This window comes from Idiotropiscis lumnitzeri, chromosome 9, assembly GCF_059441095.1.
Source record: "Idiotropiscis lumnitzeri isolate Australia: NSW breed Sydney's pygmy pipehorse chromosome 9, RoL_Ilum_1.0, whole genome shotgun sequence".
In the NCBI taxonomy this organism is placed as follows: domain Eukaryota; kingdom Metazoa; phylum Chordata; class Actinopteri; order Syngnathiformes; family Syngnathidae; genus Idiotropiscis; species Idiotropiscis lumnitzeri.
The window spans coordinates 22,733,836-22,750,874 of record NC_142399.1 but is presented as its reverse complement, the minus strand read 5'-3'; the positions used below and the strand labels follow the sequence as shown (position 1 = coordinate 22,750,874).

Here is a 17,039-nt window from a genome sequence, read left to right as displayed (position 1 = left end):
AGAAAAATAAGACACTAGATGGGATACATTCTAAAGCAAGATCATACTGTTGTTCTGTGAGCCCAGTAAAATTCCTCCAATAATCAGGGAAGTCTTCAAACTGGTATGTGTAGATGGAGATCAACACCAACATTGTGTAGGCCACTACAAGCCACCAGAAGAACTTCAGCAGACGTCTCCAGATGGAATAGTATACCTTAAAAATTTAAAGACCAGCATGAATATGATTTTGGGGAAAACTATTTTTTGATATCAACCACAGAGGTGAAAAAAAAAACCGGTAAGAACTAGAAATAAACAACGTCGAACGGGTCAGTACCGATGGACCTTCTCAGTCCCACTTTGACTGACTCCCATTTCGCTGACGACTGACGGAAACGTGCTGCGCGTCTGGCGTGTTTTGTCATGATGTGACGACACCAGTGTTGGTTTGAGCGGAGCAAGGCACAAGAGGAAAAAATTCTGTTTTTAGTATTTAGCCTACTTTATGTCAACAAGTTAGAATGTGTTTTCAAACTCGTTCAAACACATTTGTGAATACGTCACAAAGACTTCAATGATGTTGCACTGCGGATGAGTTACGAAAATAATGATGACGGGCTGATGGGCCAGCTGCTCGAGAATGAGAATGATGGACTGGTCAAATTTTGCACCCACCACTGCTGTCACCCTTGTAAACATTTTTTTTTTTTACTGATGGTCCTAAAATAACATTGACGAACTCTAATTTATTAATGAAGTAGGTGTGGATAAAATAAGTTTGACAGAGTGACAGACTGACGATGACAGTTTTTGTTTGGCTTGCAGTAATGATAGACTGACGGTGATGGACGAGTGGCCTGACTGCTGATGAACGACAAATGATGGACCCGCAAAAATTACTGACGCACTAAACCCTACTATTAGAAATGCAAACACTTTTGAACACTACTCTTTCATTTCAATGTAGATGATTAAAATAATCAATGTACACAAATAAACAGTTTTCATATTCCAACCTGATATATACAGAGGCAGAGCAGGAAAAGCAGCATGTAGATGATCTTGTATCCAACAAGTTTTCCCACAAAAGTGATCATGAGGAACATCGCACCACATAGGTAGATCCAATATTTGGCATAGAAACGTAGCACCATGCCTCCCAAGACCTTTAGCAGGGATTCATTTGTAGAATCGATCTCTTGTTAAGACAGGTAGAAGAAAATTATACGTTAAATTTGACATAAAAATCTTTACATTCATTGTGTCATGTTATTCAACTTTAATTACACTGGTCTGCATAAAAAATAAAATTAAAAAAAGTGACAAATATTTTTCAGATCACTTCTTCGCACTGAAGACAGTGGTACCATTGATTTTGCCCTCTATCCACCCATTACATGCTACAAACTTTTCAAGCATATTTTCTTACTTGTTTTCTTAGCATTATATATATAAGTATGTGTATATGTATATTTCTGTTTTTTCTTATTTTTTTCCCCTCTCCTTCCTTGTACTGTAATGGTAATGGTGTGATATCAATTGTTTATCAAGGCCCAATCTCAGGACAATAAATGTTATGTTTTTGTCAGTTTTGACAATAAAAGTAAAAAAAAAAACATTTTACATTTAATTTAATTTTAGCAATACCTGCTGTGCATACTTAGAAACATTAAAAAAACAGCACCATGAAAAAAAATAAAAATATTGTACAAATACAAAATAAATTATTTGAGAAATGACCCATCTTCTGTAGTGCATTCTTAGCAACAGATTACAGCATATTTGACAAATAAAGAACTCCTTAGAAAATAAAAGTTAGACTATACTTATCTTGTGAAGTATATATTCAGCACCATTAACTTCTGAAACAAAAACAGGACCCTAAACCTAAACTCTTGGGTTAAAGATATAGGCTCTATATGGTATGTAAAAAATATTAAAATATTTATTATAACAAGTATTTATTTTATATATAAAATTAAAAATATTTTTCTGTAATGCATCTTTATCAGTCGAGTATACATAAAAAACTATTATCTTTCTTGATAGTGTATTATTTGAAACATCATTGTTTTTAAAATTTGAATCATTGTAACACAAAACTCATCCAAATACAGTGGTCTATCATCTTGGGTGCTTGACTGTATTTTCAGAATAGGCAGAAAATAAACATTGTATCCCTTGAATATTTTTTTAAACCACTGTACTTTGAATTCAAATAAAGATGTATTGAAGTGTACTGTAGAACTCCAAAATAATTTAAAAAAAAAATACATTAAATAAAACAGGTATCGTTGCGTTTGGGCGCACTAATTTCCGTCCTCCGCAACTTTTTTCAGACTTCTGGTAAAATCATCGGTCGTATGACTTTCGAGCAGCCGTGTCTGAATAACGTTGCATTTAATGTCCCAATGCCGTAACGAGCAGATAGCGCTAACAATGCCGTTGCTAATTTGACTCTTGTTGTCAAATTAGGAATTGCAGTATTGGTGAAATAGGTCTGCGCAGGAAGCTTATAACGTTCCATTCATTTTCACATTGAAGTGATGTCAGTGTATATGTGTCACCATGGTTGTTATACTTCCAGCAACATAGTTTTAGCATTGTGTGACACTTACGACATACTGTTGAAGTTGTAGTCCACGACACGCTTTCCATCTGGTGCATACTTAACAAGAAAAAAAATGACTTCCAAACGCTAGACGTGAAGTTTGGTGGAGCTTCTTCCACTTCAGGTGTGCTTGTGGCCATGTTACAACCGGTAGTTAGCTTCCCATGCAGCTAGGGCCAAAATAAATGTGGGAGAGGCAGTATCACATTGAATGGGTCTGCGCTCGCCAATCCAGCATATTTTAAGGCAGAGTAGACGGCGCTGCTCCTCATCGTCATATAATTTTGCGTATTGTTCGATTCAGTGCGTACCGAACCGTGACCACTGTATCAAACGATTCAATACAGATACACGTACTGTTGCACCCCTAATATATATATATATATATATATATATATATATATATATATATATATATATATATATATATATTTATATATATATATATATATATATATATATATAGATAGATATAGATAGATAGATAGATATGGTAACCGATAATTTGCTGCTATTTTTGTTTATATATTAAAATATATCTGTTGTTGAAGATTACAAAAATAAAATGTTTCAAGACCGCTTTTTTATGCAGCCCACAACCAGACTAGTTGTAGGACACGCTACACCACCCATGGTATTATTGTGTTGAATTGCTTAAGTAATACCTTGCATGGTGTAGTGTCCTGTATCGGTATTGATCTTGTTGTGGGATAAAGAAAATTTAACTTTTCATGTTTTTTTTTTATTTGGGTGTAATTTCAGTTTGGGATGCAGAGTTAACTTCTCTTTCAATCCAAATTTCAGAACATTTCTTGCTGCAATGCTGAGAGTTTGCGCTCTCCCGAGGTGAAGTTATTTTAAATTCAAACCACTGATGTGCATGTTTTAGTTGTTCATCTTATATTTTGAAGGTTGCACGCTATCTCATGTTTGAAAGTGCACAGAAAAATTGCTGGAACTCATCAATTTGTACTGTATTCCAATGACCACAGGGTTATAGCATCCAAGGTAAAAATATGTTGTGGTATGTGTGTGCGTGCGTGCGTGGGTGTGTGTGTGCGTGTGTGGGGGTGTGTGTCCATGTGTGTGAAATGACGGCACATCTGAGTTTTGTATTTTTTATGGCAACGTATATGTATTAATATTTGAGTAAAATAAAAAAAAAAACCTGTTGAAGTGACTTCTAGTGGTGTTGCACTTGTCCTCTTGGTGAAGTTTTCCTTCACTGACTGACGTACTAAAAGCCAGAAGGTTGAAGTGAACAGGAGCTGAAGAGAAAAAAAGATGAGAAGCAATGACAAATTAAAAATTGAGGAAAATGCGAATAGTCACAGGAAGTTTGAAATACCAACCAGCAAAATGTCTTTAAAAACAGAAGGCTAGAATCAAATTTAACTGTGTGAATAGAGTTTATGTACTTCACAGTACAACAATGGATACCTACAAAGAGCTATAATTTTTCCAAATTTCATGGTACAGCTTTATTTAAAATGAAAAAGAGTAGTAAACAAATGCACATTATCACCAAGCCACGGGGTCAGTGAAATATACACATCTGAAACCGTTTTATAACTGCTAAAAGTTTTTTAACCAAGATTTTACTGTTCATCTCCGCTCGTTGACTGTGAAGTGTAATAACCACTGTGCTTTGCAAAATAATTTAACGTTGCAAACTCGCAAAGCCTTCAATCAGCCATTTAGATCAGTGGTTCTCAACCTTACTTGGTGATGTACCCCCTATGAAATATTTTTTCAGCCAAGTACGCCTTAACCAGCGCAAAGCATTTTTGGGTTAAAAAATAAAAATAATAATACTTAAAGCATGCCGTCAGTGTCTGATTTAATAAACTTTAGAACCTTTCAAAATTTGTATTGGACCACAAAAAAAAAAAAACTACAGAAAATGTCTTCTTTAGGATCATAGAAGAGAGCCGCAACTTGTGGGAATGAATCCAAATGAAGCATTATCTTCAACAACCAATTGGAATTCTGCCGACTCTGGTTTGATCTTCGTTCGCACACGTGCATGAGTTTTTTTCAGAAGGCATACACTTCAACCACGACTCCATTATTTGCGTCTTCAAGTGAATTACAGGTAACAAGATATGGCATGTGATAAGTTTGGTCAAACCATTCCAGTATGGGAGAGAATCTGGGTTTTTAAAATAATGAAACTGAATAACCTACTGAGTAGAAAATGTGTTTTATGAACTTATATCTTCCATTCTCTTACTGAAACATTTAATTAATTAAATAATTATTTTTAAAGGATTTTTGCAGTTTTGTTTGTTTTATTTAAAATCTCACGTACACCCCGGAGTTCCTTCAAGTACCCTCAGGGGTACGTGTACCCCCATTTGAGAACCACTGATTTAAATGTTCACTGGCCAACTTTAGGCATACCTGCAACTTGTGTCTTCTTGAGAAGGGAATTTTAGAGTCTGCATTTCTTCAAGAAACCAAAGTTTTCAGTAAAAGTAAAAATTTTTTTTACTATACCATAGCTCCCAGTCTCAGACAGGGGTACTGGGCTTTATCTAGCCCTAGCTGTCTGAGACTCATGGTTCCCATGGTGGTAGGCAGTTCAAGCGCAAGATCCATGGCCCACACATACTGCAGACAACACAGTGCCAAACCATAGACCATGATAAATGGAGAGAGCAGCATGGCTGCATGTCGTCTACAAAAAGAGACAAGATCAGTGCTTGACAATAAATTCAAACAGATTTCATATTCAAGATTTGTTTTAAGTAAAAACACAGACAATAGTTGTTATACCATATATGGTCTAGTCACCCATATTCTATTCTTATTAGGGTCGCAAGTGGGTCGGACTCTTTTCCAGCTGACTTAAAGCGGGAGACGTGGTACACCATGGACTATTCATCAGTCAATCAAACAAAAAAAAAGGCAACTCGTTGTTGGAGAAAGTCTGCTTACTGCTATTATGATGGTGTGCTTGATCAAGGCATTGTCCTCACCAACCCATCTCAAGTGGTGCAGCACTCTTTGCACTTTTTTCATGCTGAATCATACGTGCATGTGTGAGATCCGTTTCTATGAGTCCTTTGTGTGTGAGTTAAATTTCCCCAGGAGTGACTGAAATTAGTATAGTAATTAGGGCCCAAGCAGTGAACGCAGAGAGGTTGCTATTGTTTTTGTAGAAATTGTTAGGGCCCGTGCAGAGATCACTGCAGGGTCCTACGTGTTTTTGCAGAAATATTTATTATTCTGACCCGATCACGGATCGCGCAGGGTCCCTTTTGTTTTTTGTAACTATTATTATTGTTATTATTCTTAATATTAGGGCCTGACCAGAGACCTGACTAACTCCAAAATTGGGATGGACCATTTAAACACCGGGGACAACAGGAAGAAAAACTTTGATTTCTCTACATACATGGCGATGCACTTTGCAAAAAAAAACAAAAAAAACCCGCAGATTTTAAGGGCCTAAATCTGGGTAAAAACTGTTGTACACACAGGAGGCCTGGCATTAATGTCATTATTTCTGAGATTTCTTGTTTGATTTTCAATAAATGGCACAATACCACCACCTACAAATTTTTCCTGGGTCGTATGCTTCCCCTAGATCAGTGAAAATTGCATATGTAACTGCCCAAGACTGACAAAAAAGTATTTTGTACCCATATGCTAAATCAGGAGGTCAGCCATTTTGAATTTATTTTGGAATTGGATGCCATTTTGGGCCTTTTACATACCTGTCAACCTCGGCCAGTAGCAGCCCTTAGAAATTATCAAGATTCCCCTTATAAATCAACCAAAAACCTTACAAACCTTAAATTCAGAATTTGATATATATATATATATATATATAAATATATATATATATATATATATATATATATATTAGAATGAATTATTCATTATATTTATATAAGCAGGAAATGTTAAAATTAATTAGGAAACAGAATTTTTCAAGGAAGTAACAGTTACTGTCATGATCCGCGTCGGGCATGACAGGGGTTTTTGTCATTGTTTTCGTCTGCATGTGCTTTTGTTATTGTTTTTGTCACTTTCCTACCATGTGCACTTTTGTTTATGTTTGTCAGCTGAGTAGGGCGTTTCCCCCCAGCACTCTGTCTCACCAGCCACGCACCTGTTCCCCGTTATCATCAACACACCTGATTCCCATCTGCTCCCCTATTGACTGGACTATTTAAACACCTCACTCCGACAACCCATGGTCGGAACATTACTCCTGCTGCTTCATTTGGACTGTCACGACCGCTCCCTGATCTCGTTCACGCTCATGTTCTCGCTTCGCTCCCGGTCTTGCTCCCGCTCTTGTCCCGAGTTTTTGTCACTGTCTTCGTTCCTCGGTTTTTGTTCTGTTTAGTCAAGTTTAGTTCGTCATAGTCATTTTGCACCCTGCCACGTTTGTTTGTCCACGCCATGTTATTTGTCCTCATTGATTAATTTAATAAATTCCCTTTAGTTTACCCTTTTCCCTGCTTCCTCGCACCTCTGGGTCCACCTCCTCCTCGCCCACCGGCGAGCAAACCTGACAGTTACCATGGTGCAATAAATGCAATGTTAAACATGTGTTTATACTAATAAAAAATTACCATAGCATAACAAAACTGGTGAACATAACTTTCACCAATTCACTAAAGTGGTCCGCAGCCGCGAATGGGATGTTGTGCTCCGCAAGGAAATGGCAGAAGAGGATTTCGGCGTTTGTAGCTTTGTAGGATGAGACTATGTGCTTTGTCAACAGGTTTTGTTTTGCTTCTCGCCACATTCTCCACGTTCTCCTATACTTGCCTCGACAATTTTTACTGAATGTTTCTTGGATTGCAACACTAACACAAGCGGAAATGCAGATGGTTAACGGCGCATGCGCAAGTCATGCTTTATCAAAAATACCGAGCTTTCGCACATGTGGACGTTCTACCCACAGGAAGTGAAGGGTCAGCAGCTTCCTGTCAAAAGCTGACGTAAACCTCGATTTAAATAACATTTTTTTTTGCCCGTACAAAAGACGGTATACTGCGTACATGATTTGAAATGATAAAAAAAACGTACAAAATACGGGGGAAACGTATTAGTTGACAGGTCTGCTTTTATAGGTCATATCTTTAGAACTCTGCTTAGAGAAGTTATGTAATTGTCTTCAAACTTTAGGTGTTTCATCTAAACATGTTTAAGATGAAGAGTTATAGGGCTTTTTATTTCATTGCAGAGTGATACAGTGTTGAAGAGGAAAAAAAAGATTTTTTGTTTTTGTGTTTTGGTGCAGTGACTTAAAAATAGGAGTCTCTATTTTTTTTTAACAGTTGAAAGTATGTATAGAGAGATGAAAATTTGGGAGGCATATATATAAATGCCGGGCGGAACAGTGGATGACTGATTAGCACCTCCGCCGCAGAGTTCAGAGGTGCAGGGTTTGATCCCGGCTCCGGCCTTAGCGTGTGTAATTTTCCTGATCTCCCCGCACCTACGTGGGTTTTCTCCAGGTCCTTCAAAAGATATGCAAGGTTGGTTAATAGCACACTCTAAATTGGCATGAGTGATTGTTTGTCTTGGTTGCTTGTTCTGCGATTGGCTGGCAAACGTTCCTGGGTACCCCACTTACTGCCGAAAGACGGCTCCAGCATGCCCGTGATCCTTGTGAGGAAAAAGCGGCCTAGATATTGGCTTGATGTATGGATGGATATGTAACTGCCCGAAATCTACAAAAAGTATTTTGGAGCCATATGCTCAACCTAACAGGAAGTCAGAAATTTGGGATTTACTTTGGAATTCAGCCCCATTTTTGCCCTTGATTAGAGGTCATAATTTATGAAATTCCTAGAGAAAGTATCTGATTGTCTTCAAAAAAAATTTTTTATCTTAAGATATTTTAGTTGGAGAGTTACAAGGCTTTTTATTTCATTACACTCTGTTGCCATGGCAATGCGATGTTTGCAGAGAAACATTGTGTTGTTTTGAGGTTCTAAACTGAGGCGAAAACTCACAAAACTGTAAAAAAATCAGACCTGGCAAAAACCTTGAGACACACACACGCGCAAACACACATACAAATTTTCCTATGACCTGCTCAGCCCATTTATTTGTTGTTACAGATTTCTAATTAACTTTGTCCATAATTAGGGCCCGAGCAGCGACTGCTGCGAGGTCCCTATTGTTTTTGTAGAAATTATTATTATTATTATTATGATTATTCTCCGTGGCAACAAAAGCTCCCGTAACATGAATCAGATGATCCTATCTTTTAGAAATTTTTCAAATTTGAGGATGGTCCAACCCTGAGGACATCTACCAACTTATTCTTCATCATAGTGGTAGCGCCACAGACTGGTTAAAGCAAATCCAAGTTATTTTTGTTGATTTTTTTCTCAACGTAGGTTAAAATGTTAGCTAATTTGAGGTTCTAAATCTGAATGATCATCATCAATATTTTATTAGTTTGCCGTGCAATATTTTTAAAATGGCTCGCTATCGTCCCCTAGAAATAAAAATAAACTGCCCCGGATATGTGTATCACCAAAGCATGTACAAAGCCAAGACATAATTAGCAGTCTCTGGGAGCCACATGCTAAATTGACAGGAAGTCGGCCATTTTGCATTTACTTCAAACAATGACGAGGCTTTGACAACAAAAGCTGCTCTAACTTTAACAACACAAAAATTACTCTTGAAGATTCCTCATGTTATTTCTCGTAAATATTTCACATTTCCAACGTGCCAGTACCCCAACGTTGCCAGGGCTGCGAGGGCCCTTTATAGCTGCTCGCAGCTCTAGTTGAAATTGAAATTCCTACATGATTCTGGCACCACAATAATGCCAGCAAAAGCCTGCACTGTCAATTGAACAGGAACGTATGTAAGCGTTTTGTTACAGCTCCAGCTGTTGTGAAATGCACTATATAAATAAAGTTGTATTGTATTGTATTGTATTGTATAATAATCATGCATGTTAGGTTCATTGAAGACTCTAAAAATGTCCTTAGGTGTAAATGTGAATTTGTTTATGTGGCCTGCAATTGGCTGGTGTCAAATCCAGGGCGTACCCCACCTTTTGGCTTAAGTCAGCTGGGATAGGCTCCAGCTCACCCACAACCCTAATGAAGGTAAGCGATATACAAAATGTATGGATAGATTGATGTCCAACTGTCCAGTATTCCAGCAAATTTCTGTTCTATATAAATAAAATTGTATTACATTGTATTGTATTGTTTAAAGACTTTCTCAAAACAACTGGTGTTTGATTCATGAATCATACCGTAAGTTTCTTGGTTGAATAATATGCATGCGTGTGTGCGTGCCTGTGTGTGTGTGCAGCAATGTTACCACGTCTTAGTTTTGTATTTTGTGTGTAATTATTTGGACATTGATAAAATTTTCAGCATTACAGTTCTGTACAACACAATTATTTTACTTACAAGGAGCAGATAAAAGGCCTAGAGTCGATTTCAAGTGTGGTATATTAATTTGGAATCTGGTGAGATCATCTCTCGATACAGTCCAAAGAACTGTCACTAACCGTGAATCAAACCATCATTGGGCTGAAAAATCAAAAACATATCAGAGTGATAGTAAAAACATTAGGTGTCACTAAATAGACCTGAAACACCACGGAAAATACATGTGGAGGATGACAGAAAAATCCTTTTCCTCATCGAGAAAAATCCCTTCACGCAGCTGTCCAGATGAGGAACATTGTCCAGGAGCTGGATGTGTCCAAGTCAACAATCCCTGAAAGAGATGAAGTCACCAGAGGAAATACAGAGGTTTTGTCAAAAGGTGAAACCATTTGTGAAACTCAAATACAGGAAAGCCAGAATAGTCCACCAAGAAGAATTTAAGAGATTGTGGAGTTCTTGAACAATATCTTAGGCAGATGAGACAATGATCAACTTGTCCAAGAATGATGGAACATGAAATGTATGGAGAAGGAAAGGAACTGCTCAAGATCCCAAGCATACCATCTAAAGTAAAGCATCGCTGCCAATGGAACTGGATCTTTCATACTGTATTTATTGATGATGTGACTACTGACAAAAGGAGCACAATTCATTCTGAAGTGTTTCAGGCAAGATTATCCGCACATATTCAGCCAAGTGCTTCAAATCTGATTGGACGGAGCATCACAATACAGATGAACAATAACCAAAAGCAGACTGCGAAAGCAACAAACATTTTTTAAGGCAGAGAAATCAAATGTATTATGGTCAAGTGAATCACCTAACCTCAATCCGATTGAAAATGCATTTCTCTTGCTGATGACAAAATTTAAATGAAAATGCCCAAGGAACAAGCAGGAACTGAAGACAGCTCGATCAGAGGCCATCACAAGAGATGAACCCCAGCAACCATGGGTTTGAGAGGTCAGACTGTCCTTGCCAGTGTTGAAGTATTGCAAAGTAACATTCTCGGACATTAGCGGATTTCCTCAGCGGCTTGAACTGTCTTTGTTCACAAGGTGATTAAAATTAAGTAGGGCTTTGAGCACCACTTTCTTGTTGAGAGGCTTTCCTGGCTAGAGGAAGGTGTCTGTCAGCTTGAGCATAATCTTGTGATAACTGTAGATGTGGCGGAAACAACAAAAAGTTCCTCACATATGAAGCAATCAGACATTACCAAGAAGAACATAGCTCTGATTTGTAGCCTTCTAGAAAGATGAATCGGCATTGAGTAATTGTCTCTGGCCTCTTGCCTGCGAGAGGCAATGATGAGAGGTTTAGCAGATTATTTTTGCTTAACCGGTGGTTGGCTAACTTTTTTGTGAGAAGGGACTGCAGTTAGTAGATAATTGGCCTTCCTTTTGGGCGACCCCACCCGACATGCTAAGGTTACAGGGCATCACCCTTTTGACTATTAAAAACTACAAATAAAGAAAACAGAAAAGCGTTTACAGAAGCGCATAGAACTAAAGGGAGAATAACGTTTAGCCAATCAAAGATATTTGAAAAAAATATTTTTTAATCACTCCTAAAACAAAAAGAACAGCGTGTTAGAATGCAGAAGACCCTTCTGTCGACTGTTTGTGTTTAAGGTATTTGACATTACACCTATGTAATTGTGGTATAAATCTAACGTCATAGAGAACAGGCGACACCGGACGTGGCCGTTGGTGTGAAGGAGCATTCCCATTTTTTAACGGGAACGCTCGTCTGTGGCTGCGGCTGGACCATATTGGGATAAGCGGCAGATAATGGATAGATGGACAGACAAGGACTATGTTTTTTTCACCTCCACAATATTGCTAAGCTCTATCCCATTCGCGAGTAAGGCACAAAAAATTCTTGCGTTTGATTCGTCACATCTCGATTATTGTGACATATTGCTTTGGTCGTGCCATGTATTGTTGTTAAAAGTTTGCAGTTACTACAAAATGCTGCAGCTATACTCCTGACACGGACGAGAAAGTTCAATCATATGCCGATACAAGCCAAATTGCATTGGCTCTCAGTCCACTTGAGATGTGATTTCAAGGTTTTGCTACTTACTGATAAAATATTTTACGTCTTAGCACCGTATATATGTTAAGTCGTTACAAGACGCTGGTCTTTTAGTGATCCCAAGAGCGACAAAGAAATCTACAGGTTCTAAAGTGTTTTCCATTTGGCCTCCAGTGCTGTGGAATACCCTACCCACGGAATTTAGAACTAAATACCATAGTAGAAACGGTTAGAAATCCACTTAAGTCTTGGTATACTCTTACATTTAGTTGAACTACAATTCGCATGGGGTCACCACCTGTGTGAGGGGCCAAAGGGGTTCGGTGCATTGTGAGCCGGGCAGCAGCAAGAGGCAGAGACCTTGGCACTCCGATCCCCAGCTACAGAAACTCTTGGGACATGGAATGCCCTCTCTGGCAGGGAAGGAGCCTGAGCTGGTGTGTGAGGCAGAGAAGTTCAGACTATATGTAGTCAGGCTCACTTCCACACACTGCTGGAGCTCTGGTATCAGTCCTCTCGAGAAGGGTTGGATACCCTTCCACTCTGGAGTTGCCCAAGGTGAGAGGCGCCGAGCAGTTGTGGGCATACTTATTGACTCCCGGCTAGGTGATTGTACATTGGGGTTCACCCCGGTGGACGAGAGGGTAGCCTGTATGTTCCCACCGTCCCTGTTGATAGTCCTGGGGCCCCGCTCCCTGATCTCTATTGGCTGCAAGATCCAGCGCTGATGTTTGTTGTCTTGGGTGCAGATGACTGGCCTTTACCCAATCCATGACGTGATTTTCCCTTTTGCAGTGGTCGGAGATGGCTGACTTGCGGTGCTCCTGTTGTGCCTTTTCTTTTATTGCTCTTGTTTGTCTGGTTGCTGTCTCCTTCGAGCATTGATTGTTATCTTCCTTCTTTCTTGCAATGATACTCCTCGCTTTTAGCCCGATGTATGTTTTATTTCAAGATTGGCATGGTATTTCGTATATGGTATTGCATGTGTTTTCTTGCTGTGTCTTGTCCTTGGGATGAACCAGAATTTGATGGAGTGATGTTAGGTTTAACAGGTATGTTTATGTTTTTGTATGTATTTTTTCCATTGCTCTTTGAATATGTTTTTTGAGTACTCTCTTACGTTACGATGCCTTGGTGTTCTTGTATATTTATTTGTTTTTTATTTCCCCCCTATGCTGTGTTGTTTTTGTTTTTGACCTGTCCTGCCCCTTTGGTTATGGCCCACTGTGGATATTTACATTTTTTCAGTGTGTTGTATGTGTTTTTCCTCCTGTACTCTGTTTTCCGGGTCCATGATTATTGTTGCACGTTCATGTAGTGTTCTGATAACTGACTAATTTTGTGGATCATGGGGTGTTCTTCATGGGTGAACTTAATACTCCCAGTGGTGTCTATGGTGTTCAGGTGGTCTGTGAGTTGTTGGGTGTGTCCTGTTCTGACTTTTTCCAAATGTCGTCTACATTACGTTTCCACAATGATGGTCTGTATTCGTCTGGTGTTTATAGTGTTTTCTGCTCCAGGTCAGCCTTCACTGATCAGAGCAAAAGGTAAAAAAGAAAACATTATGGACTGGGAAAAAGGCAGATTCATCCGCACCAATGACAACAAACATCAGCACTGGTTGAGGGAGGCAATTGAAATCAGGAAGCGGGGCCCCAGGACCATCAACAGGGAGGAGGAAGCATGCATGCTCACTACCACCTGGAGTAGCAACCGAGAGGGGACGAACGGACAGCGGAGGGTGTGACCTACATGTCAGAATTGATAGATGGGTCAAGCCGTCATTGAACTTCAGCTGATAAAGACAAGTCACAAGACACCACGTGACACTCTGAAGAAAGCAAAATACAGAAACAAGTCAGGTAAATGACAACCTAATAGTCTGCGATAAAAGAACCACCAATTTTTTTAAAAAGTCTATTAGTCTGTTTGACTGCCGCTTCTTTGTGGGCAGGTGAAGCCCTGTGAGACTATTCTGTGATTAAAGGCTATCTAAATAAATTAAACTTGATTTCAATCCATGGAGTCACATATGAAATGTGTTGTAAATCCTACGCCGTTCACAAGCTCAGAGTCGGCACTTGAATCTTATCTTGTACATTTCAAATCCAGATTGTCGTGTTGTAAAGAGCTGGAATGCTAAAAAATTGTGTCAATGTCCAAATATTTATGGACCTGACCTGATGTGTATATATATATATATATATATATATATATATATATATATATAGATATATATATATCTATATATATATATGTTATTGTGAAAAGCAAACCGGATGTTGTTGCGTAATGCACTTCCCGTTTAGCGACGAGCGACAGGAAGTGAAGGGTCAGCGACAAGCACAGCCTGTATGTATATGTTCTAAGTATTCTGCGATATATGTAAGTATTTACATTCGGGCATATGATGATATGTGCTTATGATTAGTCTTTAAGCTAGCGATTAGCGCATTAGCTTGCAAACTTAAGCTAGCGATTAGCGCATTAGCCCGCAAACGTTAGCATGCTAACTTGGCTAACTGTTCGTCACGTAGCAACAAGGTGTGGTACATTGTTTTGTAGTGTTTCATTATGAAACAACACTTGAGTATTTCATGTGTTTATTGTTACAGTTTTATACCTTCCTGACTTGCTTCTATGGTGAATAAATAGCAAGATTCATCAACAAGTGTGGTCATTGAAGGAGTTGTCTCTCTGGACGTGGCGAGGGCAGAATCTATATATATATATATATATAATATATATATATATATATATGGGCGGCACGATGGCCTCACAGTGAGACAGCATCGGTCGTGCATGTTCTCCCCGGTCCTGCATGGGTTTCCTCCGGGTACTCCGGTTTCCTCCCACATTCCAAAAACATGCATGGCAGGCCAATTGAAGAACACTCTAAATTGCCCCTAGGTATGAGTGTGAGCGCGGATGGTTGTTCGTCTCTGCGTGCCCTGCAATTGGCCGGCAACCAGTTCAAGGTGTCCCCCCGCCTGCTGCCCGAAGATAGCTGGGATAGGCTCCAGCACCCCCCCACCCCCCGCGACCCTAGTGAGGAGAAGCGGTACAGAAGATGGATATATATATATATATATATATATATACACAAACATCAGGTCAGGTTCATAAATATTTGGACATTATTTAGTATATATATATATATATATATATATATATATATATAGTGCTGTCAAGTGATAACATTTTTTAACTAATTAATCACAAAGAATTTCTATGATTAATTGCGATTAATTGCTAACTATTATTTGTTAAGCTTGTAACAGATATTGACTTAAATAATATCTTGGAATTAATGCAAAATTGCAAAATCACCAAACATTAGTATATTTTAATTCAAAGACTGTATATATATATATATATATATATATATATATATATATATATATATACAGTAATACCCCGCTACTTCGCGGTTCACCTTTCGCAGGTTCAGTGCTTCGCGGGTCTAAAAAATATTCGGGGGCATTGTAGTTTCGCCGAGCGGCACGAGGGGGCGCTGGAGCGGTAAGACGGCCGGCGTGCGCCGAAGAGGAGAGTGGACGAAGAAGAGCAAGTTCCCCCGGACACGATTGGTGGCGACGTTTCGCGCGGTTCGGACCGTACCGGAGCTCCGGCCGGCGTGCGTGGCAGTTAAGTCGAAGAGGACCACCTTAGAGGAGCACCTTCCCCGGGCACGGGCGGTGCCAAGCGGCCCCTAAGTTTAACCGAATGGAAGCTCCGTAGGAGGAGGGCATGCTCGCGTCACAGTAAGCCGAAGAGGAGCACCTTCCCCGGGCACGAGCGGTTCCAAGCGGCCCCAAAGTTTAACCGAATGGAAGCTCCGGGGGAGGAGGGCGGGCGTGTGTCACAGTTAAGCCAAATAGGAGCACCTTCCGCCCGGGCACGAGCCCGGCGACATTTCGCTTCGCTCGGGACCGTGCGAGAGCTCCGGAGGAGACCGGCCGGCGTGCGTGGCAGTTAAGCCGAAGAGGAACAACTTCCGCCCGGGCATGAGCGGAGCGCGAGGCTGTCAGTTATGAATGAATAAATAAATAAATGAAGAATGCCACCTTTCATTTCACTGTCATGATCCGTGCCTGTCATGTGTTTTTGTTTTTTCAGCTGTGTGGGCGTTCCTCCAGCGATCGTCTCGCGCCATGCCGTCAGCTGCTGCGAGACGCGCTGATTACACTGACTATATTGTGATTATAATATCTTTATATCTTTGTATCACCACCTTTTTTCCCGTGTCTGCGTTTGGAGAGTCCTGCTCAATCCTCCAGCTCTGCTGGAGGATCATAACATTCATTTTTTTTTTTTAGCATTTTTGAAGGTGCGCCGCTACTTCGCTTCAGTTTTCGCGGGTGGTCTCGGTCTCCATTAACCGCGATAACCGGGGTATTACTGTATACTTTTTTATTCCAAAGATTGTAAGAAGCATCATAGTTTTCAACCTAGCACGCAGAATCCAGATGAGACAAGCCCACAGCAGTAGCACAAATGTCAGCCAGCTGTGGTATGTGATGCTCCAAACCTGAATAAGAAGAAACAACAAATTTCAAACAAGATTTCAAGTTACATTTCTTTAGTGCAGTCACTGATGATGTAGTGGGAGATTATCCTGACATTATTTGGAAGCAGCATGCTTTCAATTACCACTCAATGATAGAAATGTGAGCGTGAGTGGTTATCTATAGAGGTGGGCCTTCTGTCAGATTGATGAACCGGTCCATCAATCCATCATTGACGAACGTCTGTTTTGCTGACCATTGACTTAATACTTTTTAAAAATGATGGACGAAGCACTGACAAAAGCGGATTTTTGTCCGTCCAAGTAATCGTCAGTAACCGCATCCATCAGTGACAGCACGTCACTGACTTCTGTTTTGCTGAAGTTTTTTGGGGGGACTGACTGACAGACCAACGGACTTCTGACAGTCTAACTGACGGGCTTAATTGACAGACTGACTGACCAACTGATGATTCAAATTCGGTCCATCATGAAAAATGACGGACTAACA

The 17,039-nt window shown here is 39.7% G+C and overlaps 1 protein-coding gene across 1 annotated transcript in view; it reads right to left on the bottom strand.

Annotated features, from left to right (window-relative positions):
* piezo1 (piezo type mechanosensitive ion channel component 1 (Er blood group)) overlaps positions 1 to 17,039 on the bottom strand; it is a 304,639-nt gene that overhangs the window by 186,538 nt on the left and 101,062 nt on the right. Inside the window, exons 11-15 of the mRNA XM_088304108.1 lie at positions 16,473 to 16,552; positions 5,093 to 5,273; positions 3,762 to 3,861; positions 999 to 1,180; positions 48 to 196 (exon numbers count right to left, since the gene is read on the bottom strand). Coding sequence (XP_088160234.1) covers positions 48 to 196; positions 999 to 1,180; positions 3,762 to 3,861; positions 5,093 to 5,273; positions 16,473 to 16,552 — 692 coding nt within the window. The remainder of the gene's footprint in view (positions 1 to 47; positions 197 to 998; positions 1,181 to 3,761; positions 3,862 to 5,092; positions 5,274 to 16,472; positions 16,553 to 17,039) is intronic.